The sequence below is a fragment of the Sminthopsis crassicaudata genome, chromosome 4 (genome assembly GCF_048593235.1).
Source record: "Sminthopsis crassicaudata isolate SCR6 chromosome 4, ASM4859323v1, whole genome shotgun sequence".
NCBI classification, from domain to species: Eukaryota; Metazoa; Chordata; class Mammalia; order Dasyuromorphia; family Dasyuridae; genus Sminthopsis; species Sminthopsis crassicaudata.
In genome coordinates, this window is record NC_133620.1 from 397,164,939 (window position 1) to 397,184,581 (window position 19,643).

The 19,643-nt window shown below is 33.7% G+C and overlaps 1 protein-coding gene across 1 annotated transcript in view; it reads left to right on the top strand.

The window, feature by feature from the left end:
• LOC141539577 (cation channel sperm-associated auxiliary subunit epsilon-like) overlaps positions 1-19,643 on the top strand; it is a 195,247-nt gene that overhangs the window by 159,937 nt on the left and 15,667 nt on the right. The window contains 4 exon segments of the mRNA XM_074262549.1: positions 3,121-3,220; positions 7,817-7,903; positions 10,941-11,098; positions 14,655-14,708. Of these exon segments, the coding sequence (XP_074118650.1) occupies positions 3,121-3,220; positions 7,817-7,903; positions 10,941-11,098; positions 14,655-14,708 (399 nt within the window).

A 19,643-nucleotide genomic window follows, 5' to 3' on the forward strand; every position in this document is an offset into this window, starting at 1 on the left:
AGGAAGGGGAAAGTGAAGTTGGAAAATCAAAGGAAAACTGAAATAAGATTTTAAAAAAAGAAAGTAAATCAATTTACAACTCCAAATCACATTTCACACAAATGAAAAAAAGATAGACTTCTATAAGGACATTACAAAAATGATACAGTAGGTATGGAGTGAGGGATGAAGATTATCTATATCAAAGCTTCTTAAAAGCCCCCCTCTCAGGGCAGCTAGGTGGCACAGTGGATAGAGTACCAGCCCTGAGTTCAAATGTGGCCGCAGACACTTAACACTTCTTAGCTATGTAACCTTGGGTGAGTCACTTAACCCCAACTGCTTCAGACAAAAATTCCCTTTTGCCCAAGGAATTTGAGCCCACCTCAAATCTGAGATGTTTTGGCAGTTGTTAATGCATGCATAGTATAAAGTGTGTATGCTGTGTGTTTAGAACCAAGGCTACAGTGAAATCACACAGTGCAACATCGGAAAGCACTGCTAGAAACACCTTGAATTCATTACATGTTTGATTTTGAACTATTTTTTTCATGGCACTCAGAAACCTTTTACTGCTACCAACTATTTTGTGATCCCCATATTCAGTTACTTGACCTCATATGGGTTGCAACCCACAATTTTAAGAAGCTTTAATTTATTTAAATTATCCAGGTTGGTAGCTTTTCAATAGAGAGAACAATATATTATATATGTGTAAGTAGGAATGACAATATTTGACAACTGTTTGGATATATGAGGGCAAAGGAAATAATTTATCCCATTTATTTGCCCTAGTGTAGATGAAACCCAGCTCTATATATCCATCTCTAGTATCAGTCCCATGTTACCAAATGCCTTTTGGACATCTCAAGTTAGATGTCCCACAGGCATCTCAAACTCATCATGAACTCATTAGCTTCCATTTCATACCTCTTTTCTAAAAATCATAGCAATAATAAGCTCATAGATTTAGAGCTGTAAGACTCTATTTTGAGTCTTCTATTAATTAATGCCTTGCTCTCCTGAAATTACTTTGTGCATAATAGTTAAGGGCTAAAGATACAAAGACAAAAATGAGATAGTCCGTACTGTCAAAGAACTTTGAGAAACAACTCACATAAAGAAAAATCAATGCAAAATATATAGTGCATACAGGAAAGATGAGTTGAGCTTTGAAGAAAGCTAGAAATTCTATAAGTCAAAGGTAAAAGAAGAAGTATATTCCAGTCATTGGTGACAGCCTGTGCTGAAGATGGAATGGCATATACAGGAGACCAAAAGTAGGCAATCTTAAATTTTTTTTTATTATACTATAATCCTTATTGAATAGACTTTTCTATCTACCTTTTCCTTTGATTCTTCCTAACACCTTTCTCACAAATCACATATAAAAATAATTTGTTCTCTCTACCTTCTGTCTTTTGTTTGTAGCAAAAGGGAAATTTGAGAAAGTACTAGATATGTATGTACTGCAAGGGAACCATACTCCTAAAATCCTTGCATGGGGGCTATGCTAAGTAGAGTTTTTCTAAAGTATGTTATCGACAATGAGTGGATCATTTCTAATGCAATCACCCAACACGAGCTTATTTTAACTGATAAAGATTTCTAATAATTAAAAGCATGTGGATCACAAAATATTCTAGAATAGCATTTCCAAAATTAAATTTGTTACAGAATATTTAGGGGTTTGAAATTTATTGATGAAACCTATAAATATTGTCATTGTTCAGTCATTTTCAGTTATGTCCAACTCTTTGTTGGACCCCATTTGGGGTTTTCTTGGCAAAGATACTGGAGCAGTTTACCATTTTATTCTCCAGTTCATTTACAGATGAGGAACTGAGACAAACAGGGTTAAGTGACTTACCCAGAATCACACAGCTGGTAAGTGTCTATGACTGGATTTAAACTCAGGTCTTCCCTACTCCAAGCTCAGTCTTTTATCCATTATTAAACATCTACTATGTATCATGCACTGGGCTAAGTGCTGGGGATACAGAGAAAAGTATAGGATAACTCCTGCCATCAAGACAATTTTATAAGAAAATAGAAATCAACATTAAGTTAATTTGCATCCCAAAAATTGGTCTGGGAGTTTGGGTGAATTACAAGTTCAATGACCCAACAGTGTATATGTGTCATTCAAAAAGGGGAAGATAATCTGTATAAGGAAGGCTCAACTTCACGGAATTTTAGTAAATGAGAGAGTCCTGTACTCTGCTCTTATCTGACCACATCTGTCATACTGCCATTTATTACTATGTCCCAGGCATTGTGAGAAGAACTTATGGATACAAAGAAAGATGTCCTCAAGATGATTACAATATAATGAGAGAGGCAACATGAAAACAACCATGTACAAACAAGATAAGGTAGAGGAAAAGCAGCAGAAGGAAGGTACATTTTTAGTCACCAAAGCTCTTGAATAGCTTTGGTAAGTTGAGAACATCCACGATTCAATTTGATAAAAATTCTTGAGTTAATTTCATGTGAGAATCAGTTGAAGGAACTAAAGGTATATAAGTCTGAAGAAAATTCTCAGGGAATACCAGTCTTCAAATATTTAAGGAGACTGTACTATTGAAGAAAGATTAGATTTGTTCTTCTTGTCCCCAGAAGGCAGAGCTAGAAATAATGAGTAGAATTTAGAGAAGCCAATCTTGATTATCAGGAAAAAACTCAATAACAATTAGATGTGTTCAAAAGTGGAATTGACTGCTGATAGAGATTAGGAAGGACTTTCTGCGTTGGTATTAGAAAGGAGCATTTTACTCATTCTCTTTGGATTATTTAGAAGAAAAATAAATAGTAGTTGTGAGGGACTATCTCACCCACATCTATTGATCTCATAGTTCCTCTGGATAAAAGGACTAGGGAAACATGTCCAAAGGTACTAAGGCTAACTACACACCTCTCTTTGAGACACAAGTCCATCCACCATTTGAATGTCCAACTTTACTCTCTTTTGTCCCAGAATTTTCCGTGATCTACTCTTAATCATTACACCCAATAACACAACCCACAGTTCCCCCCCCCAAGAACCACTAATGAATATTTTTGTGAGTTGCATAGAGCTGCTGACAGTTGAAGAAACTCACCTACCCAAAGTTGATATTACTAAGCATTAAGTTCTTTCAGATATGATGATGATGAATTCGTTGAAGATGTTACAGCAAATTTTATTATCTGGGAGATACATGAAAGAATCGATTTCAGCTATACAATAACTATGCATAGTGTAAGTATTTTTTTTCATTTGCATAGTTATATAGTTTGACTAGGTTTTTTATTTTTAACTTATAACATATTTTGAACTGGCTGGTAGCCTATGGTTGTAATCTCTGCTAATCAGGTTAAGATTGGGAGATCATTTAAGCCCAAGAGTTCTGAGGCATAGTGAATGAAGCCAATTGGCTGCATGCACCACATTTGGCATTATTGTACAGAGCCCCCAGGGGCATGGAACCATCATGCTGCATGAAGAGAAAACCAGTTAATAGCTTGTCTTTTCTGTCCTTCTGAAAAGTATGAGAGATCTAATATTTAAGGGGAAAAAAATCCTCTTCTTACAAAAGTAGAACTAAGCAATTTGAGGGTAATGAAAGGAACTATATTTTTCTATAGCAAAATTTCTGCTGTAGAGAAAAAGCAATGTTTTAAGATTCATTAGTCTGTTGATTAAATCTGCCAGTTCAGAAACAATAGTGAAATCTTCACTCTGCTCTTAGAAACTTTGAGTTCTAGAGTTTTTATTGGATAAAACTGTTGGGACTGTTATTTTGGCAAATAAACAAGTGATAAACAATTATCTTATATTAAGTTCCATCTGTACTCTCATCTAATTTGACAAACTTCTAGAATTTCTGTTAAATTCCATATGAGTTTTGTGTCTGTTTGGGCACAATATATGTCAAATTATTTCTGCTTCCAAATTGTTGAAATGTTCAAGAGACAATAATATATCATGTCTAAAATTTACTCAGATAAGTAGTGGCCAGATTCATATTTGATTTTATGAAGGCTAGTTTGGGAATAAAAGGGATCTGTCTAAATTATATAAGCTGTTATGGATAAACTCCTGACTAACTCACACTTAATATCTACCAGATTTCAGACCATGGAAATGGGATCATCAAGAAGGCCTTATTGATCTTTTTATCAAATATCTCTGAGAAGGATTTGGTATCTAATTTCTCTGAAAAGGGTTTGGTATCTAAGACATATTAAACAATTAACAGAAACTTATAAGTTTAAAAATCTTTCCCAATACACAAGTAATCGAAGGATAATAACAGTTATCAAAAAAAGAAATTGCAAATTATAGGCAGCCATGCAACCTAAATTCATATCTAGCTCAGACACTGGTACTTGACGGTGAAATCTACTGTTACTCATCCATAAGCAATATTATGTTTGTGAAGCTTGATTTCAAGTAGGAATTGATACTAACTTCAGAAAATACATCACAAAAAATATTTAAAACTGATTGTTGAAAAATGATAGGGAACAAGCACAGCTCAAAAGAAGAAAAATGAGATAGCTGGTAGCATAGTAGATAGAATGAATGCTTCACCTGGAGTCAAGAAAACCTAAACTCATATCTAGCCCCAGACACTTACTGATGCTTAATTTTGAAGTCTACTGTTACTCATTTATAAGCAATAATATTATGTTTGTGAAGCTTGATTCAAGTAGAACCAAACTTCTGGCTGGTGCTAAATCAGATATGCCGATCAAAGATGATTAAACTCACCAAACAACATCAAGTTTAACACACACTGATCAGGGAAAATTAATGTGACTGAGATACCCAATCTCGTAAGTCATATAAGCCTAGTCATGGTGATATTTATAGAAAGGATGAAGGCAGTTCTCATCCCTCAGGCTTCTGTCATGTGAAAATGAAACTGACAATCTGGAACATCAGATGTGAGACATCAGTGAATAAATACTTTGTTACATCAAACTAATCTCTGATGACTCTTAGCTTTGGTTGCCCTTGAATGAACAATGGTGAGAGCAATTGTATGAGCTATCAAATGTGTTCTAGGACAGCAAGTGAAGGTGTGATTTTTCTAATAGTACCCTTTTATTGAAAGAATGATGAAAGTGAAGTGGATTATTATATTAGTCATTAACTGATGGTACATGAAATACTATTGATGCTTGCTAAGGCATTTCACTCTGCAGTTGTAAAAGCTGCACAGGATGATTGAAGACATTTGGGTTAATTTAAAAAAAAAAACAACATAGAACTGATGTGAAATAGATACCATCTGGCCAAAATAGCCAAAATGGTAAGGTTCCTTGAAATGGTGAGTATTTTTATTTATGTATTTTTATCCATTTTCCCAATTATTTCTTCTAATTGTACAATTCTGTAATGAAGCCTTAGTTTTCAAGATCCTAGAGAGTATAGTCCAGTTGCTTCTATATCTCTGTGTCCAGTCCTTGGTTCACAAATTTCCTACAAAATACTCAATCATTATGGAGAGCAACTTGAAACTTATGTACAAAGGCATGTATAAAATTGTGTATATCCTTTGCCCAGCAATATTAGATCTGTATCCCAAAGGGATCAAAAAAAGAAAAGTCTCATGGGTACAAAAATTTCTAGCAGTTCTTTTGGTGGTGGCAAAGAACTGGAAAATAAGGCGATGCCATCATTTGGAGAATGGCTGAACAAATTCTAGTATGTGATTGAGATGAAAAAGCTATAAGAAATTATAAGCAAGATGCTTTCAGAAAAACCCAAAAAAGACTTGTATGAACTGATGCAAAGTGAAGTGAGCAGAACTGGGAGAACTTTGCACAGTGCCAGCAATTTTATAAAGTAATCAATTATGAATGACTTAGCTTTTCTCGGAAATACCAAGACAATTATATCCAAGACAAGTATAAATGATTCATAATGAAAAATGCTATCCACCTTCAGAGAAAGAATTAATAAAGTATGAATGCAGATTGAGGAATTTTTACACTTTTTTCCCTTTCTTTTGCATAAATTGATTACTTTACAAAATTGCTGGCACTGTGCAAAGTTGAATTAAAAGCAGCCATGAAGACTTTGGAGCAGTGAGGAAAACAATCTGGAGTCAGGAATGGGTTTGGAAGTTTGACTGGTGGGTCACAGTGGTTAATTGACAAGGGAGTTTCCTTGACCTGAATAAAGACAAGGTGTCCTCAGTACCTATTCTGTTGAATATCCATTTGCTATGACTAGGTAGATGCCATTTTGCTAACTTTTTATTGACCTTTAATGATTTCATTTTGTTCCAATACCAAACCTTAAATTACTGGGGACTGGCTAAATCAGGCTTAGTTCATAACATTATCTTGCTCAAGGTAGTTCTCGATTTGATTTGATTTGATTTGCTGGGTTTAAAAAATTTATCTGCACTATATTTCATATATCAGGCCTTATTTTCCAAAATGATAGCTAACTAAAAGCAATTTTGCAGCCTAGTCATGCTAAAATGTTAAAATATTAATAATAGCTAACATTTATATGGTGCTTTTTAGGTTTACAAAGCTCCTTGGTAAATACTTTCTTATTTTAACCTCATAACAACTCTGGGAGCTTGTTGCTGTTATTAACACTCCATTTTATTAATGAATAATTTACTTTCCCGAGATACACAGCTAGTAAAGGTCCAAGGCGGGAATAGAATTCAGGTTGTCCTGACTCTACCACCAAGCTGCCTCATTAACAACAATAACAACAGTAAAAACTTGATGATTCCTTAATGTCTTACTTCTCAGAGGAATATTTACAATTAAAAGGGAATTCTTAGAGACATAATACTTTAACCCAAAGTACTGTGACATGCTAGTAATGGATTTATTTGGAGATAGTTTTTCAAGTACTATTCAAATCTCACTATATAGTCACCTACAAACACAGCTGTTCTGGCTCATAAGGTCCTATCATAATTCCTAAATATGTTCTTTCTCTTACCTAAGCTTGATTTTTAAAAATGGATGGGATAATTGGGATATCACTAAGTCTCTAGGGGGCTCTTGAGAAGGAGCATTCTATAATCTTATTTTATCCTATCAGAAATGAGGGTGGTGGGAAAGGATAAAAGATTGGCTGCTTTGTACAATCATTTTTCAGGCATATCAGGTTCTTCATTACCCACTAAGGGTTTTCTTGGCAAAGATACTGGAGTGTTTGCTATTTCCTTCTCCAATTCATTTGCAGATGAGGTAACTGAGGCAAACAGAGTTAAATGACTTTCACAGGGTCTGAGATATCTTCCTGACTCCAAGCCCTATGCTCTATGTGCCTCCTGGCTGCCCTAGGATTGGTTGCAACTCTGCACAAATGTGACCCTTGATGTGCAAACTAGTCTCTTCTTTCCATGAAGTCAAAGTATAGCTGAAGAGTCAAGATTATCAACTGTTTGTTTTGATCATATTATATTGTATAGCTAGTTCAATTTCTTTTCACAGAATTAACTTTTAAAAATTGGCTTGGTAATAACTTAACCAGATGCTCATCTAAACACAGTTAATATCAAAGAATGGTTTCTCCTGGAAATTCAGTCTGAATTACATTCAGTCTGTAATGTAATTCATCTTTTTCACTTAATTTTTGGCAAGACAAGGTAGGAATAATTTTTTTCCAAATATGTGAAGGAAGTTAATGATGATTTGCTTCCTTCTCCCAGAAAACAAAGCCATTCTTTGATATTAGTTTGAGATCAATACTGGAAACATTCCTCCTTACAAATTGTGCAGGTACCATAAGAGTGTGGGGTAGGGCCAAGAATTTTTGATAATCTTTCAGGAAAGTAAATCATCTTGATTTTGCAAATACTCTTTTTAACAGGCTGGTTGCGTGAATGAAGCACAGACATGGAATTCAATGATAAAAGAAAATAAAGACCTTCCCATAGAGAAAGTCTGGGGCCCTGAAGTAAGAAAAATTAGAATTGTACATTGTTTATTAAAACTGGAATACTTGAAATTAAAGTATTATAAAATTTTTATGAGATTAAAACATTTGATAAATAATTAGAAGCATAAATACTTTTAAAGCAACAATCATATTCTTTAAAATGCTTTGCCATTTCCCTGGTTATTGGGCCATATTATTATTATGTTCAGAAGTAACATGGCATCAAAGATAGAGAGCCAGACTTAGAATAAAAAAGACTCTAGGGATAGTCATACTGATCTACATACTGTTCTTCCACAATCTGTCTCCCATTTCTACTTCTGTATAGTAGTTATCCGCCATGACTGGAAGATTTCCTGATCACTTCCACCTCTAAGAATTTTTTCCTGACTTTAAGTCTCAGATCAATTACCTTCTACAGATGTCCTCTTTCAGCCCCACCCCCACTCCATCCCACCCCTTGATCCTTGTGCCCTTTCTTCTTAGTCTATCTTCCATCTACTCTGTATGTACCTGTTTACATATATATTCTCTACCCCTATCAGAATGTAAATTAATTGATGGAAGGGCTATTTATTATCTTTTTGTATCCCCAAGACTTATCACAGTGCCTAACACATAGTCAGTACTTAATAAAGATTTACTGATTAATTGATCTTTAAAGTCCTTTTGACTCTAAGATTTTGAAATTCTCTGCTTTGTTGAACGCTGCAATATTTCGGGAAACACAGAATATTTTGAAAACACTGAGAAATTATTCTCAGAACCACAATAATACTCCTTTAGTTTAGATTTAGTCATTCACAAAATAGCACTTCACAGTTGGTCTTCACCATGAACTGACTGGAGCCACACCGGCAAAATCATAAGTCTTCCCCCATCCCTACCTCCCCTTTACAATATAATAAAACACCCACAGCATAACAGGTTTTCTTTATCAGGTTTTATTATTTGTCATCTGTAATAAGTAAGAAGCTCCTAAATAGCATAGATTTAGAACTAAAAGAAACTTCCGAAGTTATCTGAGTCAACTGCCTCAACATTATGGCATATATACACACGCACATACTACACACACATATATGTGTGTGTGTATATACATGTATGTGTATAGCAAAGGGAAGTAAGTCAAGTAACTTAAAACCTTTTAGCTATATAGTCTTCAAGAAATGCTATAGCTTTTCTGTTGCATTCCTTGTAAAATCTTAAATCTGTTTTCCCCATACAATTCAATCTGTCTTTAGCTCGTAATGTAGACAATGAAATTAGCTGTTTTAGGGATACTACTAGAGCACCAGTAGTAAGTCCAAAATCCTCAGATCTCTGAGATTCCCACAAAGTCCTCCTTTGGTCACTGGAGTGATAGAGAATTGTAAAAAGAAGGTTAAACCCAAACTCAAGGGGTTCTTTTGATTCTTATTATCTCCCTGTTATATTAAGGGAATATAGATTCCATACATACAACATTACTAAATATCTTGATTCTATCACACTTAGGGAGATGTTCAAGTTTTATTCTCTCACCTAGCCAACTAGTATTAGTTCTTATTTAATGTATTTCTGAGTATCACTTTCTTTCTATGAGGTGGAATAATTTGACCAGTTTAGTCAATCAGCCTTTATCCCTTCCTCCTTCACACACAGGGAAATGGAAACCTAAAAGTTATTTGCCCAAATTTATACAAGTAATAAGAGCAGAGGCAAGATTTTGAGATCTCTAAAGAATGTAACACAGAATACTTTGAAACATAAGGTGGAAGAAAAAAAGTTAAAATTTTTCATTCAAGCCTTTGCCATAGAACAGTAATACATGCTGTATAGAATTATATCTCTTAATTTGTTGCTATTGTTTGAAATAAAAGATACTCTAACATTTGTAAATGTAATCCAAACTTTAAAAGATATATAAATAAATACTGTTGCTTTTTTAATTGCAAGTTTTCATATAGAAGATATAACTCAGATCAGATTTTAGTCAAATCTATACAACAAAGCAATTCTGAGACAGCTTCAAATGCTTTAAATGGCATGTGACCTATCTGTATCCTGTCCTATACCATAATGATATGATTCAGTGGAATGAAGAGGAATGATTAAGATTGCTCTCTGAATAATTTACTAACTTAATTGTTTTATATTATATATATTTGTTTCAATAATTCAGAGTTGCACAATTTTATCAGCGTGAGTGATCAAGATTGCAATCCCTCTAAGAGTTCAGAAGGTGGCATTCAGGAGATCTCCTGGACTTTAAAACCTCATGTTACATGTTAGACTTAGGTCTAAAAATGATCTTTTTTTCCCAAATAATTTCTGATTTAGGCTTCTTTGCTGTTGCCAGTGAAACAAAGATATCTAAGGCTTTGCCATGATAGTTACCTCTCTGCCCACTTTTATTCAATTAGCAAGTTGTCAGCTGTCAGTGGTTATCAAAATCTACAGTCACCAAATCTACAGTAGCCAAATTCTTGATGGTGAACCTGTCTACACTTAGCTAGTCAGGTAATTTTTTCCACTGCCAACCCCATACTTAAAAGTTTTCCCAGAATTGTAGAACTTGTCAGGGATTCTTCTTTTTTTGACAAAGTCTTCAGGAACCCAGGATATTCTCTTTATTATGATAAAACAACAGAATAGGATTATAGTCAAGGGTGAGCTAGAGCCATATTGAATCAGCTTGTAAGAGCCTATTGGTTAATTGACAGTGTAAACATTTACACCTTAAAAATTAACAAATGCCAATGAAAAATGTGTCCAAAAATAAATATAATGAGAAATAAGGACCAGATTTCTTCTTTTATTGCTTTCTAGACTTAATAAAGGGATGAAGAAAATGTTAACAATGTGAATTAATAAAATGTTAATAATTAATAAAAATAATATAAATGTTACATAGTAGTATATTATGTATCATCTATGTTTTTCTCCCCCAGAGATTTAAGATTTCTCCCCCAGTTATTAAGCATTTACCAAAACATGCCCCAGAACGTAGGGAAAGATTGTTTATTAAAATAAGTCAGTGACCTTAATATTTCTATTTTAAAAATCTATTTAGAATTACAGACATTGCTTTTCATTGTCCTCTGGAAAACCTGGAGACCTATCACAACCATATGAGATTATCAACTCTTCCAATAAAAATGAAATAATTTGGAAAACTCAACATAGTGGCTTTTATGTGTTCCGGATTAAGATCATTGATCCAAACTACAGGTATATGAAAATGTTTGTGTTACAATAATTTGATAGAAATTGATAGAAATTCTTGTAGCAATAATAATAGCATTGGTTTTAAAAGGCCAATGAAGAAAAGATTATTTTTTTTAATTTTTCCTTAATGACAGTCGTTTGTCCAAAATGAGAAATAAAATAGGATCAATAAGGCCAAGAAAATATTTTTAAGGTGAGAAAAGCGGGGAATATTTGAAGCCACAAAAGGAAACTTTGAAAAAAAAAACTGAGGATAGAAGTGAACTGGGGGAAAAGCAGGGGGGAAATGGAATCCAGAGGTGGAATTCAGAGTGAAGAAGAAATACTTCTTTCTTTTGATTTTAGAAAGAAGTATGAAAAGAAAACTGGGAGTTAGATTGAAAAAAGAAATCAACAATAAAAAGTTCAAGTTTTCCACTTAATCTCTCCACTTTCTTCTACCCTTGAATTCTACACCCTTAAAAAAATTATTGCTACTCATACCTTACCAAGGTCAGGAACAGTTTTAAATTTTTATCTGTGAATTCTCAGGAATTCAATATATGTTAGGAGCCAGAGAAACACTTGTTGGATTAAATTGAAAGTAAGGATAAGAATATATGAGAGAAAATCTATTACTTCCCAGAATGGCTTCAAATCTTCCCTGTGAAGCAGGAAACAAAAGATTTTTTAAAAATGATAATGTCCAAATGACTACTCCAGATGAGTATGGAATACAGGTAATTAAAACATTTAGTAAGTCCAACTCAGTGATGTACAATCCTTATTTCTTTGCTTATTTTTTTGCAAGTCAATTTCAGTAAATGACTTGCACAGGGTCACACAACTAGGAAATATTTATTAAGTATCTAAGGATTTGAACTCAGGTCCTCCTGAGTCTAGGACTGATGCTCTCTATCCAAAGTGTCATCTAGCTGTCCTTATATACATCAAAATGTGATTATACAAATTGCAGCAGTACCACTCCCCCCAACCCTGAAGCAAAATTATTTGCCTTATTTTCCTTAAAATGATTTCTTTCTGCAACAGAAGGATCAAATGTGTTGTGACTCACAGCATTCCTTAGGTAGGTTTAACCAGACTGAAATATAATTGGCAATAATTTAACAAAACAAAAATACAATAGAAAATAGATATTAATATGTGGTTTTCTAAGTCAATATGCAACCCACAAAGATTCTGATGATTCTCATTTCTATTCACATTTGATACCACTGTTCTACAGCATTAGAAAACTAATCCCCAAAAGGAATGCCACAATAAGCTCTGAGATCTAATTTTTTTTAAAAAAAGAATAACCCTTTGAAAGTTAAAAAGATGCTCTTTTTTTAAATCGTCATACATTTTTCTTCTTTACATTCCAAATGACAATGTTCAGTTATTTGGTTGAGCTATATTAACTACTGATTGCTAACTATGACTGAGATAATTCAATTCAACAAGTATTACTGAATAAATACATTAATATGTGCTGAATGTTGTAAGATGTCCTTCCTACTCTCAAGACTCTGAGGCTTACATTCTTCTTGGAGAAATATGATATACAGACTCAAAACAGTTCAATTGCTATAAAGACAACATCCATGTAAGCTCCAAAGTAATAAATGATAGTCACTGTTAATGCATTAGGAATTCAGAGAAAAGAAGAAATAACTATAGCCTCTTCAACTCTTCAACCAACTCTGATCTCTCTTCTGACCTTACTTCCTTCCATCCATCTCTAATGATCTGAATTACAGTTATCCCTTCCACATTATAAGGGTTAGGGGAAGGGTAACCCCCACATCAGTTGTTGACCCTACCTTCTTACTAAAAAAGTATGAATTATGTTATTGAAAGATAAAATATGTTAATATAATATTAGACATAATTTTTTTTGTATTTCTGGGTTTCTAAACTTTTTCTGTGTTTCTCTTCTGGTCTTCCATGTTGTCTGCAGCTTCCACAAAACTCCCCCCAAATTCCCATTTAATTTCTTATTTCAACCCTCAATAAATCTAAAACATGACAGGGAAAGTTTCCATGTAGAGGGGATAAATATTCTCTCTGCCTCTTGAACACATTCAATGCTTTTCTGTTCTACCTCTTTGCTCATTTTCTTTGCTATGCTTATAATGTCCTTCTATACTTTCTTCTCCTTTAAATTTTTACTGATCCTTTAAAGCCCAATTAAAATGCCTCCTTCTTTTTGAAACCTTCTCTGATCCCCACAAGACGTAATGACCTTCCCCTCCCAATCAAGAGCTGAAACTTAGATGCATAAACTAGAGTTATTTTGTAAATCATTCCCATATTTACCTTTCATAAATTATTTCTCAGGCATCTTTAATCTCCTACCAACTCATGCTCAGGAAATCTCTGTCCTAGAAATAGACAAACAAAATATCCTAACCCTTCCTTTGGGCATCACCTCTACCTTGAACTGTCAGCTTAATTTTCCTCTCCCTTTCATTGTCAAAGTTCCAGACCAAGAAGTCAATCCTGAGAACTCCACTGCCTCACCATCTAATAATTCCCTAAATTCTTGTAATATGGCTTCCCTTCTCCACCACTCTACTGAAATATCTTTCTCCAAGCTCATTAATGACTTTCTTACCAATAAATCCAATGGTTTTATTTCTATCCTTATCTTCTTTGATATTTCTGCAGCATGGGGGCAGCTAGGTGGCGAAGTGGATAGAGCACCAGCCCTGAATTCAGGAGGACCCCAGTTCAAATGTGGTCTCAGACACTTAACACTTCCTAGCTGTGTGACCCTGGGCAAGTCACTTAACCCCAGCCTGGGGGGGTGGGGAAGATATTTCTGCAGCATTGGACAATGTGGAGTGAAGCCTCTACTCACTATATTCATGATAGTATATTCTCATAATTTCCTAACTATTCCTTTTCTACTTCTTTTAATAAATTATCTTCAGCCTTTCTATAGGGCAACCTCCTAAAGTTTTATCTTTATCCCTCTTCTCTTTTTATGTATATATTCCTTTGGTGATCTCAGTAGCTCTCATGGCTTTAATTATAAATTATGCAGAAAACATAAATTTCTTAATCTCTACCCCAAATTCCAGTCCTTCATTTCTGACTAATTACATATAGAACTGCATCTGTACCTTAAAATCATTGTGTCCAAAATTAAGCTCATCCTCTGTTGTTCCTTCTGTCCCCATTTGCCAGTCATCCAAACCCATCACCTTATAATCATCTATAACCCTTGCTTTAACCCATATATCACATTAGCTACCAAATCCTATATCTCTTGTAGCTGTCCTTTTCCCTCTATTCTCACTGCTACTGTCATTGTCAAGCCCTAATATCTCCTAACCTTTTTAACCAAAAGGTTCAATTTCTAACTATGACAATAATTCTACTATTAATAGTTTTTCTGGGTAGCTACCATAACCAACTCTTAACAAGTGGTTTAGATATAATAAAGGCAAATTAGAACATTCTCTTAGAACAGGACTTATTAAAAGCTTTAGTTGAATTCACATGGATTGTATGAAGAAAATTGAAATTTTCAGTATGTTTTTATTGTTTAATTTTAATTTTTTTTAATTTGTAGTTTCTGTGAACTAACAACCACCTTTGCAGTTGAGACATTTGGCATACTCCCAAGGTAAGAAATTAATAGGGATTAATTGGGGAAATTATTAAAGCATATTAGATATCCTAGATATATATTAGTGAGTACAAAAAAGTGAGGAGGAGGTGAAGAAACCAAATCTATTTTTAAAAATTCTGCCTTCTCTAATTCCTATTACCAAGAATACAATTTACAATATTGCACAATGTATAGTAAATAGGAAAAAAATTTCCTTCAGAAAAAAATAAACATTTGTGATTGTTAAGTATTAGTAAATACATTCTTTTTCTGAATAAAAATGGCTGATTTGGAGAACTAGCTTAGGCTAGAAAATTAACTTTATTTTTCTTCCCACTGCCAAGCACTGAAACAAACTGTGCTTCTCTCATTACCTTGGATTTTTCATATTCCATATTCAGCGGTGTTCCCCTAATACCAGATTGGTGTTGCCTGTTGGTAAAACAGGAAACATGTAGTTCAGGACTGGTAAAATCAAGGAAACACATAGTTCAGGACCTTTCACTGATGCTTCAGTTCAAACTCAGGATCACAGGGTCAGAAGAGTCCTAATAGGTACAGTACCTAAATGCAATAACTTCCTTTTTCCTCCCCAGGGCAAGTATTTCTTTGTGGTTTTTCTTTTTCTTTTTTTATTTTTAAACAAGTATATTCAGAACTATGAATTTCAATAGTTAAATCTTTTTATCTGTATTAATGTACCAGCCTTTCTACATTCAGAAAGTTCAGGAATGTGAAAGCAATACTACATTTCCATAGTTCCATGAAGGTGCTGGGGATTCATGAGTCATTAATCTATTTAAGGTCTTCTCTATTAAGGAAGGTTCAATAACTATGTACTGCCCAACAGAAGAGAATATTGGGGGCTTGAGTATTGTACCCACAAAATATATTGGGGTTGTAGGCCTTCATTGCAAACTTCCTCAAAATAAGTTTTATGCTTAGACCATCTCCAAATCTTTTATTACACTGCTAACAGAGGGCTAATTTCCAACAGGAATTTTTAGGATTAACAAGGGGAAAGACATATCTAAATTCCTCCATTAATAAATTAGATAAGTTCCTAATAAACTAGCTAAGAGAAAAATGTCATAAGGCAGGTAAAGTTCCTACAGAACTTCTTGCCATAAGGTGAGCCATTCTAATGAACTTGCAAAGAACTCAGATAGACTCTGAGAAAGCTGGTGAAAAGGTCTTTATCACAGGAAATCAGCAATTAAAACCCTCAATCCTAGCTCAGTAAAAGAACAACTCACCAGGATAGCTTCTAGTCCCAGCTCAGAAGGCAAACTCTGGGAAACCACGCTATTTCCCTGCAAGGGGCCCCTGTGCTCAAAGCCAAGGCTCAGATGGCATTGGAAATTTGGGACAATGTCCCCTTTACCCCAGGAACAGAGCTGAACAAAGTAAGTTTAAAAAGGGTAAATATCAAGAAATAGAAAAGAACCTTGACCATAGACAATTACTATGGTAACAGGACAGATCAAAACACCAACTCAGACAAGGACATAATGTCTACAGAAGAAATCTCAGACTGATATGAATTGGTCTTAAGCCCAAAGAGGCTTCTTGGAAGTGCTCATAAGACTTTAAAAGGCAAATGTAGATGAAAAAAAAAGGTAGATGAAAAAAAATGAGAAAGGAAATGATATGCATGAGAGAATCAATAGCTTGGAAAAGGAAGGAAAAAAATTTATCTGAAGAAAACAAAGCCTTAAAAAGTAGAATTAACCAAATGAAAAAAGATACAATACCTAACTGAAGAAAATTACATAATAAAAACAGAATGGGTCAAACAAAAGCTAATGATTCTGTGAGACACCAAGAATCAATCAAACCAAAAAGAATGAAAAAAAAATGGAAGAAAATGTGAAATATCTCATTAGAAAACTAGTTGACCTGGAAAATAGATCCAGAAGAGACAATTTAAAAATTACTGGACTACCTGAAAGCCATGACAAAAAAAAAAAAAAATAGAGCCTGGATAGCATTCTCCAAGAGATTAAGGAAAACTGCCCAATATTCTAGAAACAGAGGGGGAAATACTAATTCAAAGAATTTACTGCTCACTTTTAGAAAAAGATCCCACAAGGAAAATCCCAAGGAACATTGTTGTGAAACTCTAGAACTACAGTGTCAAGGAAAAATACTGCAATCTGCCTAATAAAAACAATTCAAATATCAAAGAGCAACAGTCAGGATTACCCAGGATCTGGCAGTTTCTACAATAAAGGAACAGAGTGCCTGGAATAAGACATTAAGGGGTGGAAAAAGGGAAAAAGAGGAAAGAGGAGAAATAATGGGACAATTCACATTTCATAGGAGCAAACAACCTATTATAATTGAGGGGGGAAAGGAAAGGGGATAAGCATTATCTGATGTTTGATCTCATCAGTTTTGTCTCTTACAGGAAATTACTTAAACCATTCAGTTGGGTATAGAAATTTATCTAACATTATAAAGAAGTAGGAAGGAGAAAGAGGAAAACAAAGGGAGGGTAGGAAGAAAGGAGGGCAGAAACAGGGGAAAAGAGGAGCAGGGGAAGGAGTGATAGGAGATAAGGTAGTGGGTGGGTGGGTAAAAAAAAAAACACTGCTAAGAGAAAGGGGAAGGTGATAGGAGAAAAGGTAGTGGATGGACTGGGTTTTTAAAAAAGCAACTAAGATTGGGGTGGAAAGGGAAAACAAAAATAAAATATTCAGGGGAAAAAACAGGAGGGAAAAACAGAGTTGGTAATTGTGAATGTGAATGGGATGGAATCTCCCATTAAATGGCAGCTAATAGCACAGTATATTAAAAAACAGAATCATACAATATGTTGTTTACAGAAATATATTTGATACAGACACATACAGAGTAAAGGTAAAAAAGCTGGAAAAGAATTTATTATGCTTCAGCTGAAATAAATAGAAAGAAGCAGGCATAGCAATACTGTTCTCAAATAAAGCAAAAGTAAAAATAGATCTTATTGAAGATTTAAGTACAGCTTGATAAAATGTACCATAAACAATAAAGTAGTAACTATACTAAATTGTACACACCAAGTGGCAGAGTAGCCAAATTTCTAGAGAAGATTTTACGCCAGTTACAGGAAGAAATAGACAGCAAAACTATGTATTAGTGGTGGGGGAAACATCTATCTTCCCCTCTCAGAATCAAATTTAACCACAAAATAAACAAGAAAGAAACTAAGAAAGTTTAAACCTAGATATGATAGACCTCTGGAGAAAAATTGAATAAGAATATAAAAGAATACACTCTTTTCTTGACAGTACATGGCACCTACACAAAAAAACTGACTATTAGGGCATTAAAACCTCACAATGAAATACAGAAAGGCAGAAATTATAAATGCTTCCTTTTCACACCACAATGCAATAAAAGGCCAGGGAAAGATAAATTAAAAACAAATTGAAAATTAAATTTAATTCTAAAAAATGAATGAGTCAAATAACAAACCACAGAAAACAATCCATAATTTCATCCAAGAGAATGACAATAATGAGACTACATACCAAAACTTATAAGATGCAGCCAAAGCAATTCTTAGGAGAAATTTTATATCCCTAAATAGTTACATGAACAAAATAAAGAGGTCAATGAATTGGGCATGCAACTAAAAAAGATAAAAAAAGAACAATTTTAAAAAACCAGTCAAGTACCAAATTAGAAAATTCTGAAACTCAAAAGAGAGATTAATAAAATAAAAACTAAGAAAACTACAGAACTAACAAATAAAATTGAGTTGGTTCTATTTAAAAACCAATAAAATAGATAAACCTTTGATTAATTTGAAAAGAAAAAAATGACCAGCATCAAAAATGAAAATGAAATGATTGGTAAACACACCAATCAAAGAAATTAAAGCAATAATTAGGAGCTATTTTGCCCAACTGTATGGCAGCAAGTCTGACAATCTAAATAAAATGGATGAATATTTACAAAAATATAAATTTCCCAGGTTAACAGAAGAAGAAAAAAATTATTTAAATAGTCCCATTGTAGAAGTAGAAAATTTTAAAGCCATTAATGAACTCCCCAAGATAAAAATCTCCAGGGCCAGATAGATCACAAGAGAATTCTACCAAACCTTTAAAAAACAATTAATTCCAAATACTATGTAAACTATGTGGGAAAACAAATAAAGAATCCTATCAAATTCCTTCTATGACACATATATAGTACTGATTCCCAAACCAGGAAGAGCCAAAACAGAGAAATAAAATTACAGATAAATTCCCCTAATAAATATTGATGTAAATTTTTAAATAAAATATTAACAAAGAGATTACAGCAATTTATCAGCAGGATAATATACTGTGACCAAGTGGGATTTATATCAGGAATGCAGAGCTGGCTCAATATCAGGAAAACTATTACCATAACTGACCATATCGGTAACAGAAACAACAGAAATCATATGATAATCTCAATAGATGCAGAAAAAATTTTTGACAAAATACAGCATCCATTCCTATTAAAAACACTAGAGAGCATAGGGATAAAGGGAGCTTTCCTTAAAATAATTAATATCTATCTAAAACAGCAGGCATTATTTGTAATGGAGAAAAATTGGAAGTATTTCCAATAAGATCAGGGTGAAACATGGATGCCCATTATCACCATTATTATTCAGCATTGTACTAGAAATGTTGACTTTAGCTATAAGAAAAAAAAATTAAAGGAATTAGAATAGGCAATAAGGAAATAAAACTATCACTTTTAGCAGATGATATGATGATATGCTTAGAGAATCCTAGAAAATCATTGAAAAACCTACTGGAAACAATGAACAGATTTCAAAGTTTCAGGATGTAAAATAAACCCACGAAAATAATCAGAATATATATATTACTGAAAAAGACCATCAGCAAGAGATAGAGAAATTCCAATTAACATTACTGTAGAAAAATAAAATATTTGGGAATCTACCTGTCAAAACAAATCCAA